The 15950-nt window shown below is 58.0% G+C and overlaps 1 protein-coding gene across 4 annotated transcripts in view; it reads right to left on the bottom strand.

Moving 5' to 3' along the window:
* Positions 1–15950, bottom strand: part of ANK1 (ankyrin 1) — a 122648-nt gene that overhangs the window by 40049 nt on the left and 66649 nt on the right. For all 4 annotated transcript variants that reach the window (XM_065947488.1, XM_065947489.1, XM_065947486.1 and 1 more), the window contains exons 19-34: positions 13771–13869; positions 12988–13086; positions 11814–11906; positions 11274–11346; positions 10503–10526; positions 9234–9327; positions 7780–7858; positions 5617–5714; positions 5299–5523; positions 3989–4143; positions 3487–3698; positions 2782–2986; positions 2421–2517; positions 1929–2157; positions 427–552; positions 34–153 (exon numbers count right to left, since the gene is read on the bottom strand). In XM_065947488.1, the coding sequence (XP_065803560.1) occupies positions 34–153; positions 427–552; positions 1929–2157; positions 2421–2517; positions 2782–2986; positions 3487–3698; positions 3989–4143; positions 5299–5523; positions 5617–5714; positions 7780–7858; positions 9234–9327; positions 10503–10526; positions 11274–11346; positions 11814–11906; positions 12988–13086; positions 13771–13869 (2028 nt within the window). The remainder of the gene's footprint in view (positions 1–33; positions 154–426; positions 553–1928; positions 2158–2420; positions 2518–2781; positions 2987–3486; positions 3699–3988; positions 4144–5298; positions 5524–5616; positions 5715–7779; positions 7859–9233; positions 9328–10502; positions 10527–11273; positions 11347–11813; positions 11907–12987; positions 13087–13770; positions 13870–15950) is intronic.

Raw genomic sequence — 15950 nt, forward strand, 5'->3', positions numbered from 1 at the left:
TCTGTTGGCCGAGGGCCCCGGCGGGGCGCTCACCTTGGTGCAGGGCGGCATGGTGATGTTCAGGTGACAGAGGATGTGCTGCGTGTCCTCGTACTTCATCGCCTTGCGCAGGAAGGACAAGGACCCTGCTGGCTCCCGACTGCTGTCCCTCACCTGGACTCAGTCACACAGAACGGAGGGTCAGGGGCCGCCCTCGTCCCGCCCAGCCTGGCCACCAGCCCGGCCAGCTCAGAGGCACCCCCCTCCCCGACCCCGGCCACTAGACCAGCCAGCTCAGAGGACACCCCCTCCCCGACCCCGGCCACCAGCCCGGCTGGCTCTGGGTTCTCTGCCTCCCCAACCCCAACCACCAGACCGGCCAGCTCTGGGCCCTCTGCCTCCCGAACTTCTAGATCCGAGCGAGGGGTAGGCGAGAGGAGGGCGCACCTTGACGGGAATGGCCAACCGGTTCTCCCGGAAGGACTGGAAGAGGAAACTCCGTTGCTGAGCGGCCTTCTTGACGGGCACCAGGTTCCCCGAGAGCTCGGCGAAGAGGGGCATGCCCTCCAAAACCTGCGGGAGAAAGGGAGCAGGTGGGAACACGCAGATGCCTGGCCCCCTTGTCAGCCCTGGTCTCTCCCTCCCCACGAGCCCAGAGGCTGTGTCCTGGGAAGCCCCATGGGGGGTTTTGGAAAGGTCATGGCAGATGCTTCTTTACTTCAAAGGGTTTTTTAAAATAAGCAGGACTTTCCACATCTCCCTGTGTGGTTGATCGCCGCTGCTTATCAAAGGACTCCAGAACTCCACTAGCAGATCATAATACGGCTCCAGAAAGCACTTCTCTCTTTTAACACACATCCAACAGTGTTTCATTTATGCGAGTGCCAGAAAGGCCACGTGATATTTTAATCTCACCCACGGCATAACGATCCCTACTGTGTATATAAAACTTTCCACTGAGAAGTTACCAGGAACCCATGTGACAGATGAGGAAACTGAGGCACAAAGAGACACAATCCTTTGCCCGGTTAGAGCCCCAAACAGCATTTGAGGCAGGTCCCAGCCTTGGGCTCCTCCTTCTGGCCCGTCAGAACCCCGGAAGGCTCAGGACAGCCTCTGAGGCCAGACCCTGGGCAAGGTCCTGGCTTGTTACACATCTTAACCCGAGAGAGGACTCCAGGATGGGTGACAGGTTCACACCAAGGCCCGCACTTCGCTTCGCCTCCCGTTTGCCCAGGCTCTCCCCTGCTTCCCCATCTGGGCACCGCCCAAACCCTGGTGGGGCAGAGAGAGTAGGACAAGTCCTTTCTCTACTGTTAACTTAGCTGGGTGACCTTGGGCAGGTAACCTAACCTCTCCCGGCCTCGGTTTCCTCATCTGGAAACTGGGGATAAGAAAAGGACACCCCGTTGCAAGAATCAGGGGAGATGATGTCACTTGAGTCTTTTTATTTTCTATTTTTAAAAAAAAATTTAAAGATTTTTTTGTCTTTGATGTGAACCGTTTTTAAAGTCTTTATTGAATTTGTTACAATATCTCTTTGCTTTCATGTTTTGGATTCTGGGCTGTGAGGCATGTGGGATCTCAGTCCCTGACCAGGGATTGAACCCATGCCCCTGGCATTGGAAGGTGAAGTCGTAACCACTGGACCACCAGCGAAGTCCCTCAAGCACTTTTAATAGCATCTAGGAGGTGAGAATTTTAATGAACGTCAGCTCTTAGTACCACTGGGCTGACAGCCTGCAGCCTCCTGAGACACGCAGGGCGGTGTCCTCAGCTTTGGGGCGGCCTCCCAAGGATGCTTTTCAAGAGGGACATGCCCAGGAGCCCCTCTGCAGATGCCGCCCGCCTGACGGCTCGGGGTTCCAGTGTCACACCCCCCTGACCCGCGGCCCTGGAGGTGCCATCTCCCCTCGAGGCATGAGCCTGGTGGGGGGCCCGGCCCCTACCTCGATGTCCCTGCTCCGGGCCACCTCCACGAAGTTCTCGTGCTGCTCCAGGGTCTTGTCCACCTTGTCGTCCGTCATGCAGTAGCATCGCAGACGCCCTTCCCGGGGGTCGTTCATCTTGGCGAAAATGACAAACTTGGCCATGTAGGGCACCGCGGTCAGCTCCGCGTACAGCTGGGTGGCAAAGTTCACGGCTTCCGCCGTCCGGGGGCAGTCCGACAGCCAGAACCTGCAAGGGGGCAGCCTTGAGCCTGTCCCTCAGCGTCCGGGGCAGGAGCGTCCCCTCCATCCACCAGGACGGCCTGTGAGCAGGGCGGTGGCCGCTCAGACAGCCCCGGTGGGGTGGGGGCGGCGCTTTCAGGCGGAGAAGGGGAGGGACAGCGGAGGACCCTCGGGCCTACAAGGTCAGCCTGAGCACGGCCGCCCCCGGGGACAGCGCCGCCCTCCTCGTGTGGGGTCCGGGGGGGCCGCGGGGCCGGGCCGCGGTCTCACCTGGCAGAGACGTTGGTGGTGAAGGCGGCGCACTCATTGGCGTAGACGAGCTTGGTGGTCCCCGTGATGTCCTCCCACTGGGCCTGGTCGGTTCCCCCTGCCACAGGCATAGACAGGGTTGGGGGACCATCTCCAGAGGCCGACGCGGGGCGTGCACACCTGGCTGAGGCCCTGATCCCAGCCCCCCACCCCGCCACCCTGCACCCCGTGACCTCCTCCCCCCCCGGGAGGACCCCCTCCTCGGGGGCCCGGGGGCTCTTCAGGGACCGGGAGACTCTACCTGGAGGCAGCCCCCCATCCCTCCGAGGGCCCCATCGCTCCCCAGCTCCATCCCCTCCCGTCTCCGAGGGGCGCCCCTCACCGATGACACTGCAGAGCAGTCGCAGGCTGGTGGTGTCCCCCTCCCCGCTGTCCCGGGGGTTGTCCATCCAGGACGGGGGCAGCGGGATGCGGAGGCCGATGGGGCGGTGGAACTTCCGGCGCCTCGGCTCCACGGTGACGATGGGACTGAACGTGGCCTGGTTGCCCAGGAGTTTGGTGACTAGCTCATCGGGTACAGGCTGGGCCTGCGAGGTGCCCAAGGGGGACGCTTAGCCTGGAGCAGCCGAGGGGCCCATGGGAGGGGATGAGGGCGGCTGTCCCGGCAGGTGCAAAGGTCCCCTGGGGGCTGGGGGGGGGCGTCCTGCTGACGTCCTGCCCAGCTCCCCTGTCTGAGCCCCAACCCCCGTTTCCCTGCTGCTCCCCACTCCCCGGGGCCTTGCTCAGCATCAGGCACCTGTCCAGGGAGCCATGTGGCTGCCCCTCAATGCTGACCCAGCAGTTTAAACACGTCATCTAGGGTTTCCTGCAACTTAATGGAGCGTCTGCCCTATCCCAGTCACCCAACTCTCCTCTGAGCTTAAGGTCAGAGCTCTCACGGGATTTTTTAGGCAGTGGACCAACAGTTAGTGATGTCCTGGGGACAAAGGCCTTGTGCAAGGATGAAGGCTATCTCTGAGGGCCCTGATGCCTTGAACCCGGTCCAGGTTGACGGGGCCCCAGCAGGCAGAGGGGCTGCGTGCATCACCTGCAGGGCCAGCTTCACCCTCTTGGTGACTGCGTTCTCAGGGAAGGTGGCCTGCACCAGGGGCACCAGCTTGCTCGTCAGAGAGCCGCCCTCGGGGCCGATGGTGTCGTAGTCCTGGTAGAGCCGGGACATGATCACGAAGTACAAGGGGAAGTCGGTGGTGACGATGCGGCAGACACGCTTCTTCTCCAGCTCCTCCAGGCTCCCCAGTTCTGCAACCACACACACGCGCCCGCCCGCTGGTCACCACCACGGGCCTCCAGGGCCTGTCGTCCCGGCTCCAGCACCGCCCCCCCTCCGGCAGGGGTGGGAAAGAGTCCAGGCCCAGATGGAGCAGCACAAGGAGACCAGGCTGCAGGGGGCCTGGGCGCCGGAGCTGAGCCGTCTCTAGACTCTCAGGGCATCCCCCACCCCAGGAGGCACCGCCAGCCCACCCCCAGCATAGCCTTAAACCCCCTCCTCCAGGAGGAAGGCGCTGCTTGGGCCCCCGGGGCTTGCTCACCTTCGTCCATCCCGTTGAGGATCTGGTCCAGGTAGCTCTCTCCGTAGCGGTTCTTGTGTTCCTTCCACACGGAGCCGTTTTCACTCCGCAGCACCACGAGCTCACGGTCCCCACGGCCTTGGGAGGCGAAGTGGGGGATCTCCACGATGACAGGGCTGGGGGGGACAGAGGGGACAGGCGAGGGGCTGGACGCAGGTGTGTGTGCCGTGTGGGCGACGGCCGTGGGCTCGGGAGGCAAGAGCAGGCAGGCAGGGGGCAGCAGGGTCCGCCTGGCGGGCTGGTCCTCACAGCGGACAGACCTGCCTCAGGTTCCCGGGATGCCCCAGGACCCTCTCATCAGGCCCAACCTCACTTCACAGGGCGCGTCCTGCCACGACCACGTGGCTGAGGCTCGGCAGAATAACCCTGACCTTGGACCTGACCTTGAGAACCCATCCATGTCCTGGACAGGGGACCAAACCCCTCTGAGCCTTAGCATCCTCCTCTGTCAGCCTAGACAGTGGCATTTCCTCGGGAGGATGGTTGTAGTTGTTGCTGTTATTTAGTCGCTGAGTCGTGTCTGACTCTTTGCAACCCCACGGGCTGTAGCCCACCAGGCTTCCTCTGTCCATGGGATACTCCAGGCAAAAATACTGGAGTGGGGTGCCATGCCCTCCTCCGGGGGATCTTCCCGACTCAGGGATGGAACCAGCATCTCCTGCATTGCAGGCAGATTCTTTACCACTGAGCCACCAGGGAAGTGAGGAAGGACGGCTTTGAGCGTCACATTTAAAGGGGAAATCAACGTGAAAGTTTACAGCTGCTCTGCAGTTGGTGGAAGAAAGCTGGGGGCGGGGGTGGGAGCGAGGCAGGCCATGGACGCAGACGGGAAGTCAGGGCCTCCTGGGCCAGGCCTGTCCCAACATGGAACCCGTGGTGCCTGAAGGAGGCAGGGTTGCCAGGAGAAGCAGGTCTGCTGCAGGAAAGGTGAGGGGGGCCTCCGAAACCATCAGACTTGTCCTTGGGAACAAGGCTGTCTTCTAGGAAGCCCATTTCAGAACTTAACGAAACCTCGGGGCGGGGTGGGGGGCCTCCGAAGTAGCCGTGTTCGTCCCCTTCTAAGAGCATCACACAGGACCTGAGGGTGCTAAGCTCGCCCCAGGCACCAGCCTCCTACGTGTACCTAGGAGCCCAGGGGCTTCCAGTTCCGACAAGTCAGGACACAGAGAAAGCAGGCTGGGTGGGGGCTGGGGGTGGCGGTTTCTGGGCTCGCCGCCCCTCAGCCCGGGCGCGGCAGGGATGGGTCAGGGGGCAGGGGAGCGAGCTCTTACCTCAGAAACTGGACCCCCGTGGGCCCCAGCGCGATGACCCTGCTGGCCAGGCCCTCCTCCTCGGCCAGTGGGGGCGGCGTGGGCAGCTTCTGGGGCTTCACCAGGCGGCAGGTGATGCGGGTGGGCGCCGCGCACGTCCGTGGCGGGACCACCACCCTCAGGCCGTTGTGCCGGCTGCCCCGCATGGAGCCCCCACGGGCGTCCACCATGAAGCTCACCAGGAACCTAGGGCACAGCGGGTCCATGTCGGCCTCTCCCAGGCGGGCGGCCGGGCAGGCAAGAGGGGCCAGGGCCGCCAGCCCCTCCTGGGTCACTCACCCTGTGTGCACCGGGCTGGCCACGGGGCTGATGTTGTCCGAGGTCTCTGTGGCCGGGCTGCTGGGGATCAGAGAGTCTTCATCGTACTCTTTGGACACCTGGGGATGGAGCAGGGCGGGGGAAAGGCCAGCTGTTCTCACCCGCGGGCCATAGCTCCGGCCGATGGTCCCAGCCAGTGGACCTCACGCAGAGGTCAGGGAGGCTCGGCCAGCCAACAAGGGCCCAGCGAAGGAGGTGCTGCCCGGAACTCACTGACCCTTTGGGACAAAGCTCACCCAGAGTCTAAAAGGGAGCACGGGCCTCCTGGGACCTACACGGCCTCTCCTCGGCTCAGGACCCTAGGCCAGGGCTTCCGACGCTGGAGCGAGTCCTCCCTCCCGTCCAGCCCTGGTCTCAGCTCACGCACCACGCACACTTGGGGCCTGCCCCCTGCCCCGTGAATCCTGCCATGTGAGCTCCACGCAGCTCCTTTTCACATGTGAGTTGGCGCCAGAGCCCACGCTGTCACCTACAAGCTGCCCAGCTCTGGGCAAGCCACGTGAACTGCGGCATCCAGGGAAAGAGAACAGACCCCCCCCCCGCCGATCCCAGGGCATGGGGTGCTTCCTGCTTCTTCCTCTGCAAATGGGGCAGCCCCCTCTTCACAGTGATGCTGTAATTGCAGGACCTCAGGGCTGCCTCAGCCCAGGCCTTGTCCATCGTGAGGACTCACGAAGCCCGTAGATTCGGATCCTACCCCCACCCCCTCCAGCTTCATTCTCAACTTGGCCCTTGCTCTGGCATCCCCATCGGCCCAGGTGCCCACATCCGTCTCCTTCACTGGACCCCCAGTGCATCATCCACCTCTCGCCTCCTCTGAGAACCATTGCCCTTGACTCTGACCTGGAAGGGCTCCCCGCCACCCCCAACGCTGCTGAGTCGTTGGGTAGTCACCCCCCTGCATTCTGAGACCCTCCCCAGCTGGACCATCTACTCCCGTGCCCTCCCATCCGCAGTCCCCTCCAGGGCGCCTGGCGGGACTCCAGGAAGCCCCTGCTGACCCGGTTCACGACTTAGCAGGGCCTCAGAGTGCACAGTTGCCCAGGGAACAGCAGAACCCGCATCCCCCTGGGGCTTTCTCATCGCTGTCTTCAGCAGCATGGGGGGAATATACCATGGCAGTGCCAGGGCCATATCTGACCGTATCTCTCCCAAACTACCCCCCTCCCCGCGGCATGACACCACCATCACAGCCCTGTGACCTGCCCTAGGGTGGGAGGGCTGACTGAACCACGTCACAGCCATCCTCTCCCAAGCCCCACTGGGGTCCAGGGCTTCCGCCGCTGCTTTCAGACATGTATCCCTTCAATGGGGAGGAAGAGACCAGCCCTAGCTGGAAAACCGACACGTCTGGCTCAGTGACCACGCTCAGGGTGGCTGTTTCCAACCTCTAAACACTACACTGCTTCCATCTGATCCCAGAAAACCCCTTGGCCCAGGGAAAAAAAGAGTGCCAGCTAGCATAAAAATTAAATCAAAGAGCGTTACATTGTTTTAAACCATCCCACCCATTTTGGGGACAAATTCAAGCGGCATCGAGGGAAGCCACAAATAGGGTATTATAATGAGTAGCAGCCACGCTGGGGACAGCTCTCCTTGACATCCCCTTTCCACCTGGACTGGTATTTTTAAGTTCCCAGTAATCCCTTGAGGAAGGTGAGGCAGAGACTGTCCCATTTTTATGGATGTGAAACAAAAAGGTGCTGAGTTTTGGACTTGCCCGCAGCTCCACAGAGGTGCGGCTGCAGCCTCGGGGCCCCCTCTCCAGTACCGGGACCCATGGACCCTATGGGTGCAGACAGCGTGTGCTCAGGGCGTGTGTGCAAGAGAACATGGGCTTTGGAGCCAGAACTTGTTCTGTCAGTTCTCAGACCTGCCAAGACTGGCATGAGGGTGTCCCAGGCACCCTCGGGCTCTCAGAGACTCAGATCTTCTATAGCTGGGGTTATATGAGTGCTGGGGGCACAGCTGCTGCAGAAGACACGTGAAACCTGAGATCCGCAGGGCCTGGTAAGCGCGGCGAGCTTTATGAATTCTTCCCATCCTGCAGGTCATCTCAGAGCAATCACTGCCTGGGGAATCTGTTCCCCGCCAAGAGGAGGTAAGAGAAAGGATGTGTCTCACCTGATCTGGCTCTTCGGCTCTGATCACCACTGTCTCAGGTGTGACGCAGGGAATCCGCGGGATGGCTGGAGATTCTACCCTGCACGCCGAGGACGTTGGGACATTAGGGCGCGATCCTTCTGCATAGCCCATCATCTTCCACTGGGTGCCTCAGGGAGACAATTCTGTACCCCCAGGATCACCTGTCCAATCCGATCCCGCCCCCTCCACCATCTGAACCCCACTGGCACAGGTGCTACTTCCTGGCCTCCCCCCCCCCACCTCTAGGCCTTTCCCCAGAGCCTGTCTTGAGCCTGAGTTGAAAGACTGCCTCCTCCAGGAAGTCTTCCTGCCCGTACCACCCCAGTTCTATAGCCTTAGTCCCCTTGTTGAGGGAACTCGTGCTCTGGCCATAACATCTTATTCTGCATCACGGTCTGACCACTGGGTGTGTGTTTTCATTCTACCGAATACATCTGTAGGTTCTCCGTGGTTGAGGTCTTAGTTTTGTGTTTCTGACTGAAGTTCAGTAATACTAATCACAGGTTCCCTTCTCCTTGGTCCACAGCCCTCTTTTGTATAAGCGCCGGAACCAAGCTGGCACGTGTCTTTCTTTTCAGAAAACCCCAAGGGCTCAATGTTCCTACAAACTTGTTGCATTCAGGTTCGTTCACAGAACCCCTGTGTGCGCCAACACACGCACATGGGAACAGCTCACTGCATTCCCGGAGGAAGGAGAGACACGTGCGAGGCAGACGCAGACCCTTTGTGGGGTTTCCCTACTGGACCGGCTGATGGAGGGACGAGGCCGGCTTGTGAGCTCAGCTTGGCAATAGTTTCTTTCTATTTAAATTTCTTAACCGAATGAAAGGTTCACTAAATTATATAGTGCTTTACAATGTTCAAAATTTCACACATGTGATTTCATATAATCCTATATGTGTGTGTGTTAGTCACTCAGTCATGGTGAACTCTTTGCGACCCCATGGACTGTAGCCCACCAGGCTCCTCTGTCCATGAAATTCTCCAGGCAGGAATACTGAAGTGGGCTGGAGATCTTCCCAACCCAGGGATCGAACCTAGGTCTCCCGCATTGCAGGCAGATTCTTTACCCTCCGAGCCACCAGGGAAACCCCATCCTATAATAACCCACCCCTCTTTTGACAACGGTTTCTAATGGGATCTCCCTCAGCGGATTTTTCTGGAGCAAAACTGACTGTTTGAAAGGGGGAGGGGTGTGGATAGAGCACTGAGGGAGGGGAGGAGGAACCGTGGGAGGCAGGGACCCCGGAGAGGGTGGCAGGCTGTAGGGGAGACGTCTGCCCCTGCCTGGCACCCCCAGTGCAGGCCTAGCTTATCCTAGGACACTGGGCCAGCTCTCTGTCCAGGCCTGGCCTTCCTGGCACCTCCCTGCTCCGGGATCTTCTACCTTGAGTCTGGGGAGGAGGGGTCTCCCCCACGGGAGCATTTCTTACACTTGGTCCAGCTTCGGCACGAAATCCAGCAGCTCTTTCTCTTCATCTACATCCCTGGCGTCTGGCCTCTCTGCCCTGGGGCCAAGATCCTCCCCTGAAACCACACAGGTTTAAGTGAACGACAGGAAGGAGATACTCTCTTTCTTTTTAAAAAGTGTCTTTCCACTCCTCCTCTCAATGCTCGCCTCTGCTGGGGCATGGGCCAAGGTCTCTGATGCTCAAAGCGGACCATAGCAATGTCTTCATCTTCAACCAGCCCTGTACCTCTGACCCTGGAGCCAGGCAGCCAGTCCCTAACATAGTCTGCACCAGGTTTTGGAGGAGATAACAACTCAATCAAAAGGGGCTTTCTTCCTTTTGAGGGTGGTGGGGGAGGGGTGGTGGCATGCCTCACAGCATGTGGGATTCAGTTCCCTGAAAGTGCGAGTCGCTCAGTTGTGTCCGACTCTTTGCAACTCCACGGACTATGCAGTCCATGGAATTCTCCAGGCCAGAATACTGGAGTAGGTAGCCTTTCCCTTCTCCAGGGGATCTTCCCAACCCAGGGATCAAACCCAGGTCTCCTGCATTGCAGGCAGATTCTTTACCAGCTGAGCCAGCAGGGAAGCTCTGACCAGGGATCAAACCCACACCCCCTGCTCTGGAAGTGCAAAGTCTTAACTACTGGACCACCAGGGAAGGCCTGGAAGGAACCTTCTTTGCCTGACAAGTTCCACTTCAGAACAGCTCTTGTGGAGGGTGCTCTTTCCCTAAAGAGGTGCTTCTGTTCTTTTCCACGCCACACGCGACGGAAGAACAAACCCCCGTGGAACAGAGCCCATCCGTCTGGAGAGGCACTAGGGACTTGTGTGACCTCAGCGGCTGAATCTGCATTCCCGAAGCCCATTGCCAGGAGGTTCAACTTCTGTCTGCAACCCCGACTCTGCCTCTTTGATTCTCTCTCCTGCTTGCACTGGAGTGGGGGCCCTGGATCTTGCAGGGTCCTTTCCTGCCCCTCAGCGGCCCCTCCTGGCCTTGTGATCAGGAGCCTACAGGATGGAACCACAGCAGCTCATGCAGTTATGACCGCAGACACAGTGGCAAGTGGCAGACACAGACGCGGACAGGCTGGAGCCGCCCGCCAAGGCATGGACCGTACAGCGGAAATGTCCTGCTTGAGTCAAGCTCCGATTGTTATGGAAAGCAGGGGTGGATTAGTGAGAGCTTGGGTGGCTGAGGGTGAAATGCACTCATGAGAAAGGACCACAGGGAACAGAGAGTGTTTCATACCCATTATAGTTATGTGAGCAGTTCCTGGAAAGCAAAGAAAGAGCCATGTTTAAGGAAGGACGGGACTGAAGTCAGGCCAAGTGAGCGGTGTCTCGTTAAAGGGCGTTCAGGAGAGCTTAGCCCACCAGGCTGCACAGCTCCTGGGTTACCAGGATGGAAGGGGCCAGAGAGATAATCTGCTCCAGCCCCCCCCCCCCTTGTTAATAACAGGATTGTCTTCCAATTTAATAGAGGAGACAGGTGTACTTGGGGCAGGAAAAAGTGCTACAAGTACCCCGCGGCCCACAGAAGTGGAAAACACAGTCATTTCGTAACAGATCCACCCCCGAAACCGACTGGCCCACCATGTGGCCTGAAGAGCAGCTGATGAAAAGGAATTCTTAACGCATTTTAAATAGCTTGCTATTCGTTCAAAGCACAAGGAACGCACCAGGTGGGATTTTGTGACAGTTCCTTACAGCTCTGAGAGCTGATCTGAGCAGAATCACACTCCATGTATGCTATATGCAAACACACGTGTATTTATGCAACTTTCTGGGATTTTCTATTTTTAATCTCTGTGATGTTAGATTTCCTTCTCCTCAAATCACATTAAAGAAGCCCTTTTGATGAGGGACAGCATCATTAGAAAGTGGTTCTGTCCACTTTCTGACTCTGACGACCTGGTGACCCGGGGTGACGGCCAGAGGCCCCCTGAGTGAGTGTTCAGAGTCCTGAGTGCCCCCCTTCAGCCTGACTCGACCCGCACGTGGTATCGATCCCAGCCTGTACCTTCATCTTCAGAGACATCCAGGATCTCATCCACCGTCTCCGGGAAGCTCATCCGGTGCTTGTCCGTGATCAACTGAAAAGAGAAGAAAGCAAGGAATTCAACCCCAACACCGCAGCGGACCCTTTCACCCAGTCGGCAGTTATCTGGTCATGACTGGAGACCGGAAGGAGATGAGAAAGGAGGTTTGTCCCAAATGAAGAGAAGGACAAAAGGGTCTCTGGGGTCTGGCAGGAGCCGTAGGGGGCGATGAACGGAACCCCAGCTTCTGGTTGCCTGGTGCCTGCCCTCAGCTCCGTCCGGGCTGCCCTTGGTCTGGTCCAGGCCCCAACTCTTCTGGCCACCAGGTGGCAGTAAAGCCCCGCCTGATGGAGGAGGACCCCCCAACTCCCACTGCACCCCCAATCCCCAATTTTCAGGCTTCAAGCTTCCCTCAGGGATCCCAGGACCCCAGAACACGCTCCACTTCCCGGGGTACCCCCAAGGGCGCCCTGCAGGCGGTGTGTGTCTGAGGTGGGGGTGCAGGGGAGGAGCAGACGTACCTCGACGCTGGTTTCGTCGGTGACAACCTTGAGCACGTCTGTTACAGAAATGTAGCCCAAGCGCTTGGCTATGGCGAGAGGCGTGGTTCCATTCTGGGGAGGGGAGCAGATGCAGGGCGTGATCAGCCCAGACCCACACCCCAGTCGCTCACACCCAGAGCAAGACCCCGCACGCGTGTGCACCCAGATGGGTGTGGTCAGTGGTGCTCAGAGACGGGCTGCCCTGGTGCCTAAACTGCCAGTGTTGGGTGTTCAGAGGAGATCTAGACACCGACGTCAAGAGCGGCCGAGAGGGAGCCAGTGGGAAGGTCAGGGTAAGGGAGGGGTTGGAGGGTGGGGGGTTGGAGGAGTAAAGAGGCCCCAGGCGGTACTGCCCAGGCTGCCAAGGCCGGTTCTTCCGGTGTCAGTTGCTGAGCATGCAAACAGTTCAAATAACCCACACACTTCAGCGAACTCTTCGCAGGCCAGCCGGAAATCGCAAGTCACCAGAAAATAAGGGAGGGGCAAATTTCTACTCTGATTTTAAAAGGAAGAGCTAAGTGAAACTAAATGGATAACTAGGCTTTCCTTCTTTTTTCTTTTTTTAACTTTTTGGCCGCGCCACATGGCGTGTGGGACCTCGGTCCCCTGACCAGGGGTCGAACCCGCGCCCTTCCAAAGTTCTCTGCTTCCAGGGTCTACCCCACCCAGATTCGGTCCCATCCACAACTACGGCTTCAGCAGCCACAGCGACAATCAGAGGTCCTCACGTTTTCCGAACTGGAAGCAGTCATGGAGATAAGCCAGTATCTCTGACAGTCCCGTTGCCCGGGGAGGAAGTGACCCCTGAACAGTGACCGCTGACGTGGCTGAAGACCCCGAGGCCCCCAAACATCAGGAGCCCCCCGCCAAGACATTTGGTTCTGTTTGCTCTCGTCACACTGAGAACAGCTTCACAAATTTTAGCAAGGATTTTACTAAAGGTTTTGACAACATTTAAACCAAAATAAAAGAGAGAGGGTAAGCGGTGCTACTAGGATAAACTTCCACCTTCCGGAAGGAGGCCCCATGCCCCCGGGAGCCTGTTCGGGCCCCAGATGCTCTGGAGGATGACCTGAGCTTCCCCGGTGAAGGCTCGTCTCAGCTGCCCCCGTGAGAGCAGGTCTCCGGAATCAGGGCCCCGGGCGGTACTCACCGAGCTGACCTCGTTTGGGGAAGCACCATGTTTGAGAAGCAATGTCACGATGTCCGTATGGCCCTGTTGAGCCGCCTGGTGCAAGGGGCTGTATCCGAGCTGTAAAGCGGGTAGACATTTGGGAGGATGAGCTAGCGACAGAGAAAGCACTGCCCACCCACCTCAGAGCCTGTGTTTTCTGTACGCAAAAAAAAAAAAAAAAAAAAAAAAGAATGCATTTTCCCCATTTCTTCCTCCAGCATCAAAGGTGAAAATTGAGGCAGAGCCCCACGTGTGCCCAGAGTGATTCTAGGTGCCTCTGTATCTGGCACTGGTCTTGTTACCGACCAGGGTCCTCGGCTTTTCCAGTCAATAGAAATTGATCAGAGGCCAGACAAGAAACTCAGGCAAGGCTTTATTGGGGCCCCTGCTGCAGCGGGGATGGGGGGTCAAAAATAAGTAACAGTTCCCTTGCTTGCTCCCCAAGGCAATGGGACAAGCTGTTTCCTGACATGGAGTGATGGTAGGGGCGGGTCCAAGGGTCAGACTGGAGGGGTGACTCAGGTGGTTTGCCCTTGGGTGGTGGTGTGTGTGGGGGGCATGCACAGGACCTTGCTTTTGCTTTTGACACCCTGGTTTGCTCCCAGCTCTCCCAGCGAAGTTCCAACTGCTCAGGCATGCACGGTTATTTTTTGCCCATTATAGAGTCTTTGTATCTTTGTTGCTGGAGATATTTGTCCTGGTACCAGCCCTGCAGCAAAGGCAGGTGGATCCAGCATGTCTCTGTCTCGGGCATTCCCATACCTTGGTCTTGGCATTGACGTCTGCCTTGTGCTGCAGCAGAAACTTCACCAGCTTGATGTTCCCGTAATGACTGGCCACGTGGAGTGGAGTGTAACCCATCTGGAAAGTAACAGAGGAGAGAGAGTGACCGGCAGGGCTTCTGGGGACAACACGAGTCACTCTGAGCTGAACGAGAAGGAAACTCTCACGGTAACGGCGGTAAAGGGGAGGATGGATGAGGAGGCCTTGGCAAGGTTGGCAGCGGCTCCCTGGGGTCAACTGTCCAGGCCGTCAGAGGCCAGGGGCCTCGGAGGGGCACGGGGCTCAGCGTCGGGCAAGCGCAGCGTGAGGTGAGCAGGGGAGACTCGAGGTGGGCAGGCAAGCGGGTGATGGGAAAAGCGGCCCTGGGCCTGGGGAAGAGGGCCCGGCAAGGAGGCGCCCGTGGGCGTCAAGTCTTGGTGGTGAGTGAATTTCCCCAGATGAAGTATGGTGAGAAAAAAGTGGAGCTCACGGGACTGAGGCAATATTTACAGGGAGTTCAGAAAAGAGAGTGGGGAGGGGGCAGCAAAGAGGGAGGAGGGAAGGCGGAAGAGGCCGTGCTGCAGAAGCCAAGACGACGCACTCAGAGAGCGAGGGGCCCTGCATGAGAACGAGGTCCCTGCTGACCCGGACAAGACCCGGCCTGCCCTGCTATCTGGGCTACTGAGTGGTACGGTCAGGTACCACGATGGTAGGAACTGGCCGTGGCTTGAAATGAGGGGCTTTCAGTATTTATTCACTTGAATTTTGGCCACAAAGGAGGTAATTCTCAAGGAAGCTGTTCTGCTGAATATTTTAGTGCTCCCTCCACAGGCTGACAGGCCAAGCCTCTCTTGGCCCCTAAGTGTCCTAGGGAGCCTGACCCCAGAGACCATCTGGATCCAGACCCACAGGCTGGACCTGAAGTGATGGGCTGGCTTTGAGATCGCTAAGTTCTAATAAAGGTCCATCTAGTCAAAGCTATGATTTTTCCAGTAGTCATGTATGGATGTGAGAGTTGGACCATAAAGAAGGCTGAGTGCTAAGGAACTGATGCTTTCCAACTGTGGTGCTGGAGAAGATTCTTAAGAGTCCGCTGGATAGCAAGGAGGTCACACCAATCCATCCTGAAGGAAATCAACCCTGAATATTCATTGGAAGGACTGATGCTGAAGCTGAAGCTGCAATACTTTGGCCACCTGATGCAAAGAACCGACTCACTGGAAAAGGCCCTTATGCTTGGAAAGACTGAAGGCAGGAGAAGGGGGTGACAGAGGATGAGATGGTTGGACAGCATCACTGACTCAATGGACCTGAGTTTGAACAAACTCCGGAAGATGGTGAAGGATAGGGAAGCCTGGTGTGCTGCAGTCCATGGGGCCGCAAAGAGCTGGACAAGGCTTAGCGGCTGAACAAAAGCAGCAGCAAGTTCTAACTCACAGCATAGGACCTCTCAGGGCAAGATCCCAAAAGACTAAACTGGGCCGGCCAGAGAACCTCAAAGATCCAGAACATTCTTGGGTTTTAAGCAGGTTCCTGTAGAAGCTATAGGCAGTTGGGGATAAAATACGTCTTGGATTTTTCTGGGAGCATTTAATGGAGCTCTGGAGGGGGCTGGGACTGGAGAGGTGTCACGTTGTCCCTTTCTTTTAATACACTTGCCTTGCAGTGAAAAGGAACAAAATGATGCCTCTTCCAGAAAGCTTCCTTCTCCCACCAAGTGGAGAGACCCTCTCCTCCCGCCCTCTATGCTCCCTCGGGTTCACTAGCGCCCACCTTGCACCGGACATCACACCCATTGTCCCTTTCTGCCTCTTACATCATCTGCAGGCGCCTGGAGGCAGATTCCACTGTGTGTTGGGCACTGGGTTATTCTCCATCCCCCACCCCAGAGCCGGCCCCGCTGCCAACCCTCTGCACACAGGCTCTGGAAATGCTGACCCGCTCTGAGCCAAATCCGGACTAGAAGGCATACGGAATTCTCCAGCGCATCCAGGGAAGCCTGACATTTTGACACTTGGCTCATGTAAGACAGAGGTTGGAATCATGACTCACTACAGAGGCTCAAAGAAGTTTTAACCAACTTCTTAAACTCCCCATTGGAAAGTGAGTCCGTTGACCTGGGGTCCACTGCTGCCCCTAGGAAGTGGCAGACAAGAATGGGCCGCTATGTCCTCGGGGTT

The sequence above is a fragment of the Muntiacus reevesi genome, chromosome 10 (assembly GCF_963930625.1).
Source record: "Muntiacus reevesi chromosome 10, mMunRee1.1, whole genome shotgun sequence".
NCBI classification, from domain to species: domain Eukaryota; kingdom Metazoa; phylum Chordata; class Mammalia; order Artiodactyla; family Cervidae; genus Muntiacus; species Muntiacus reevesi.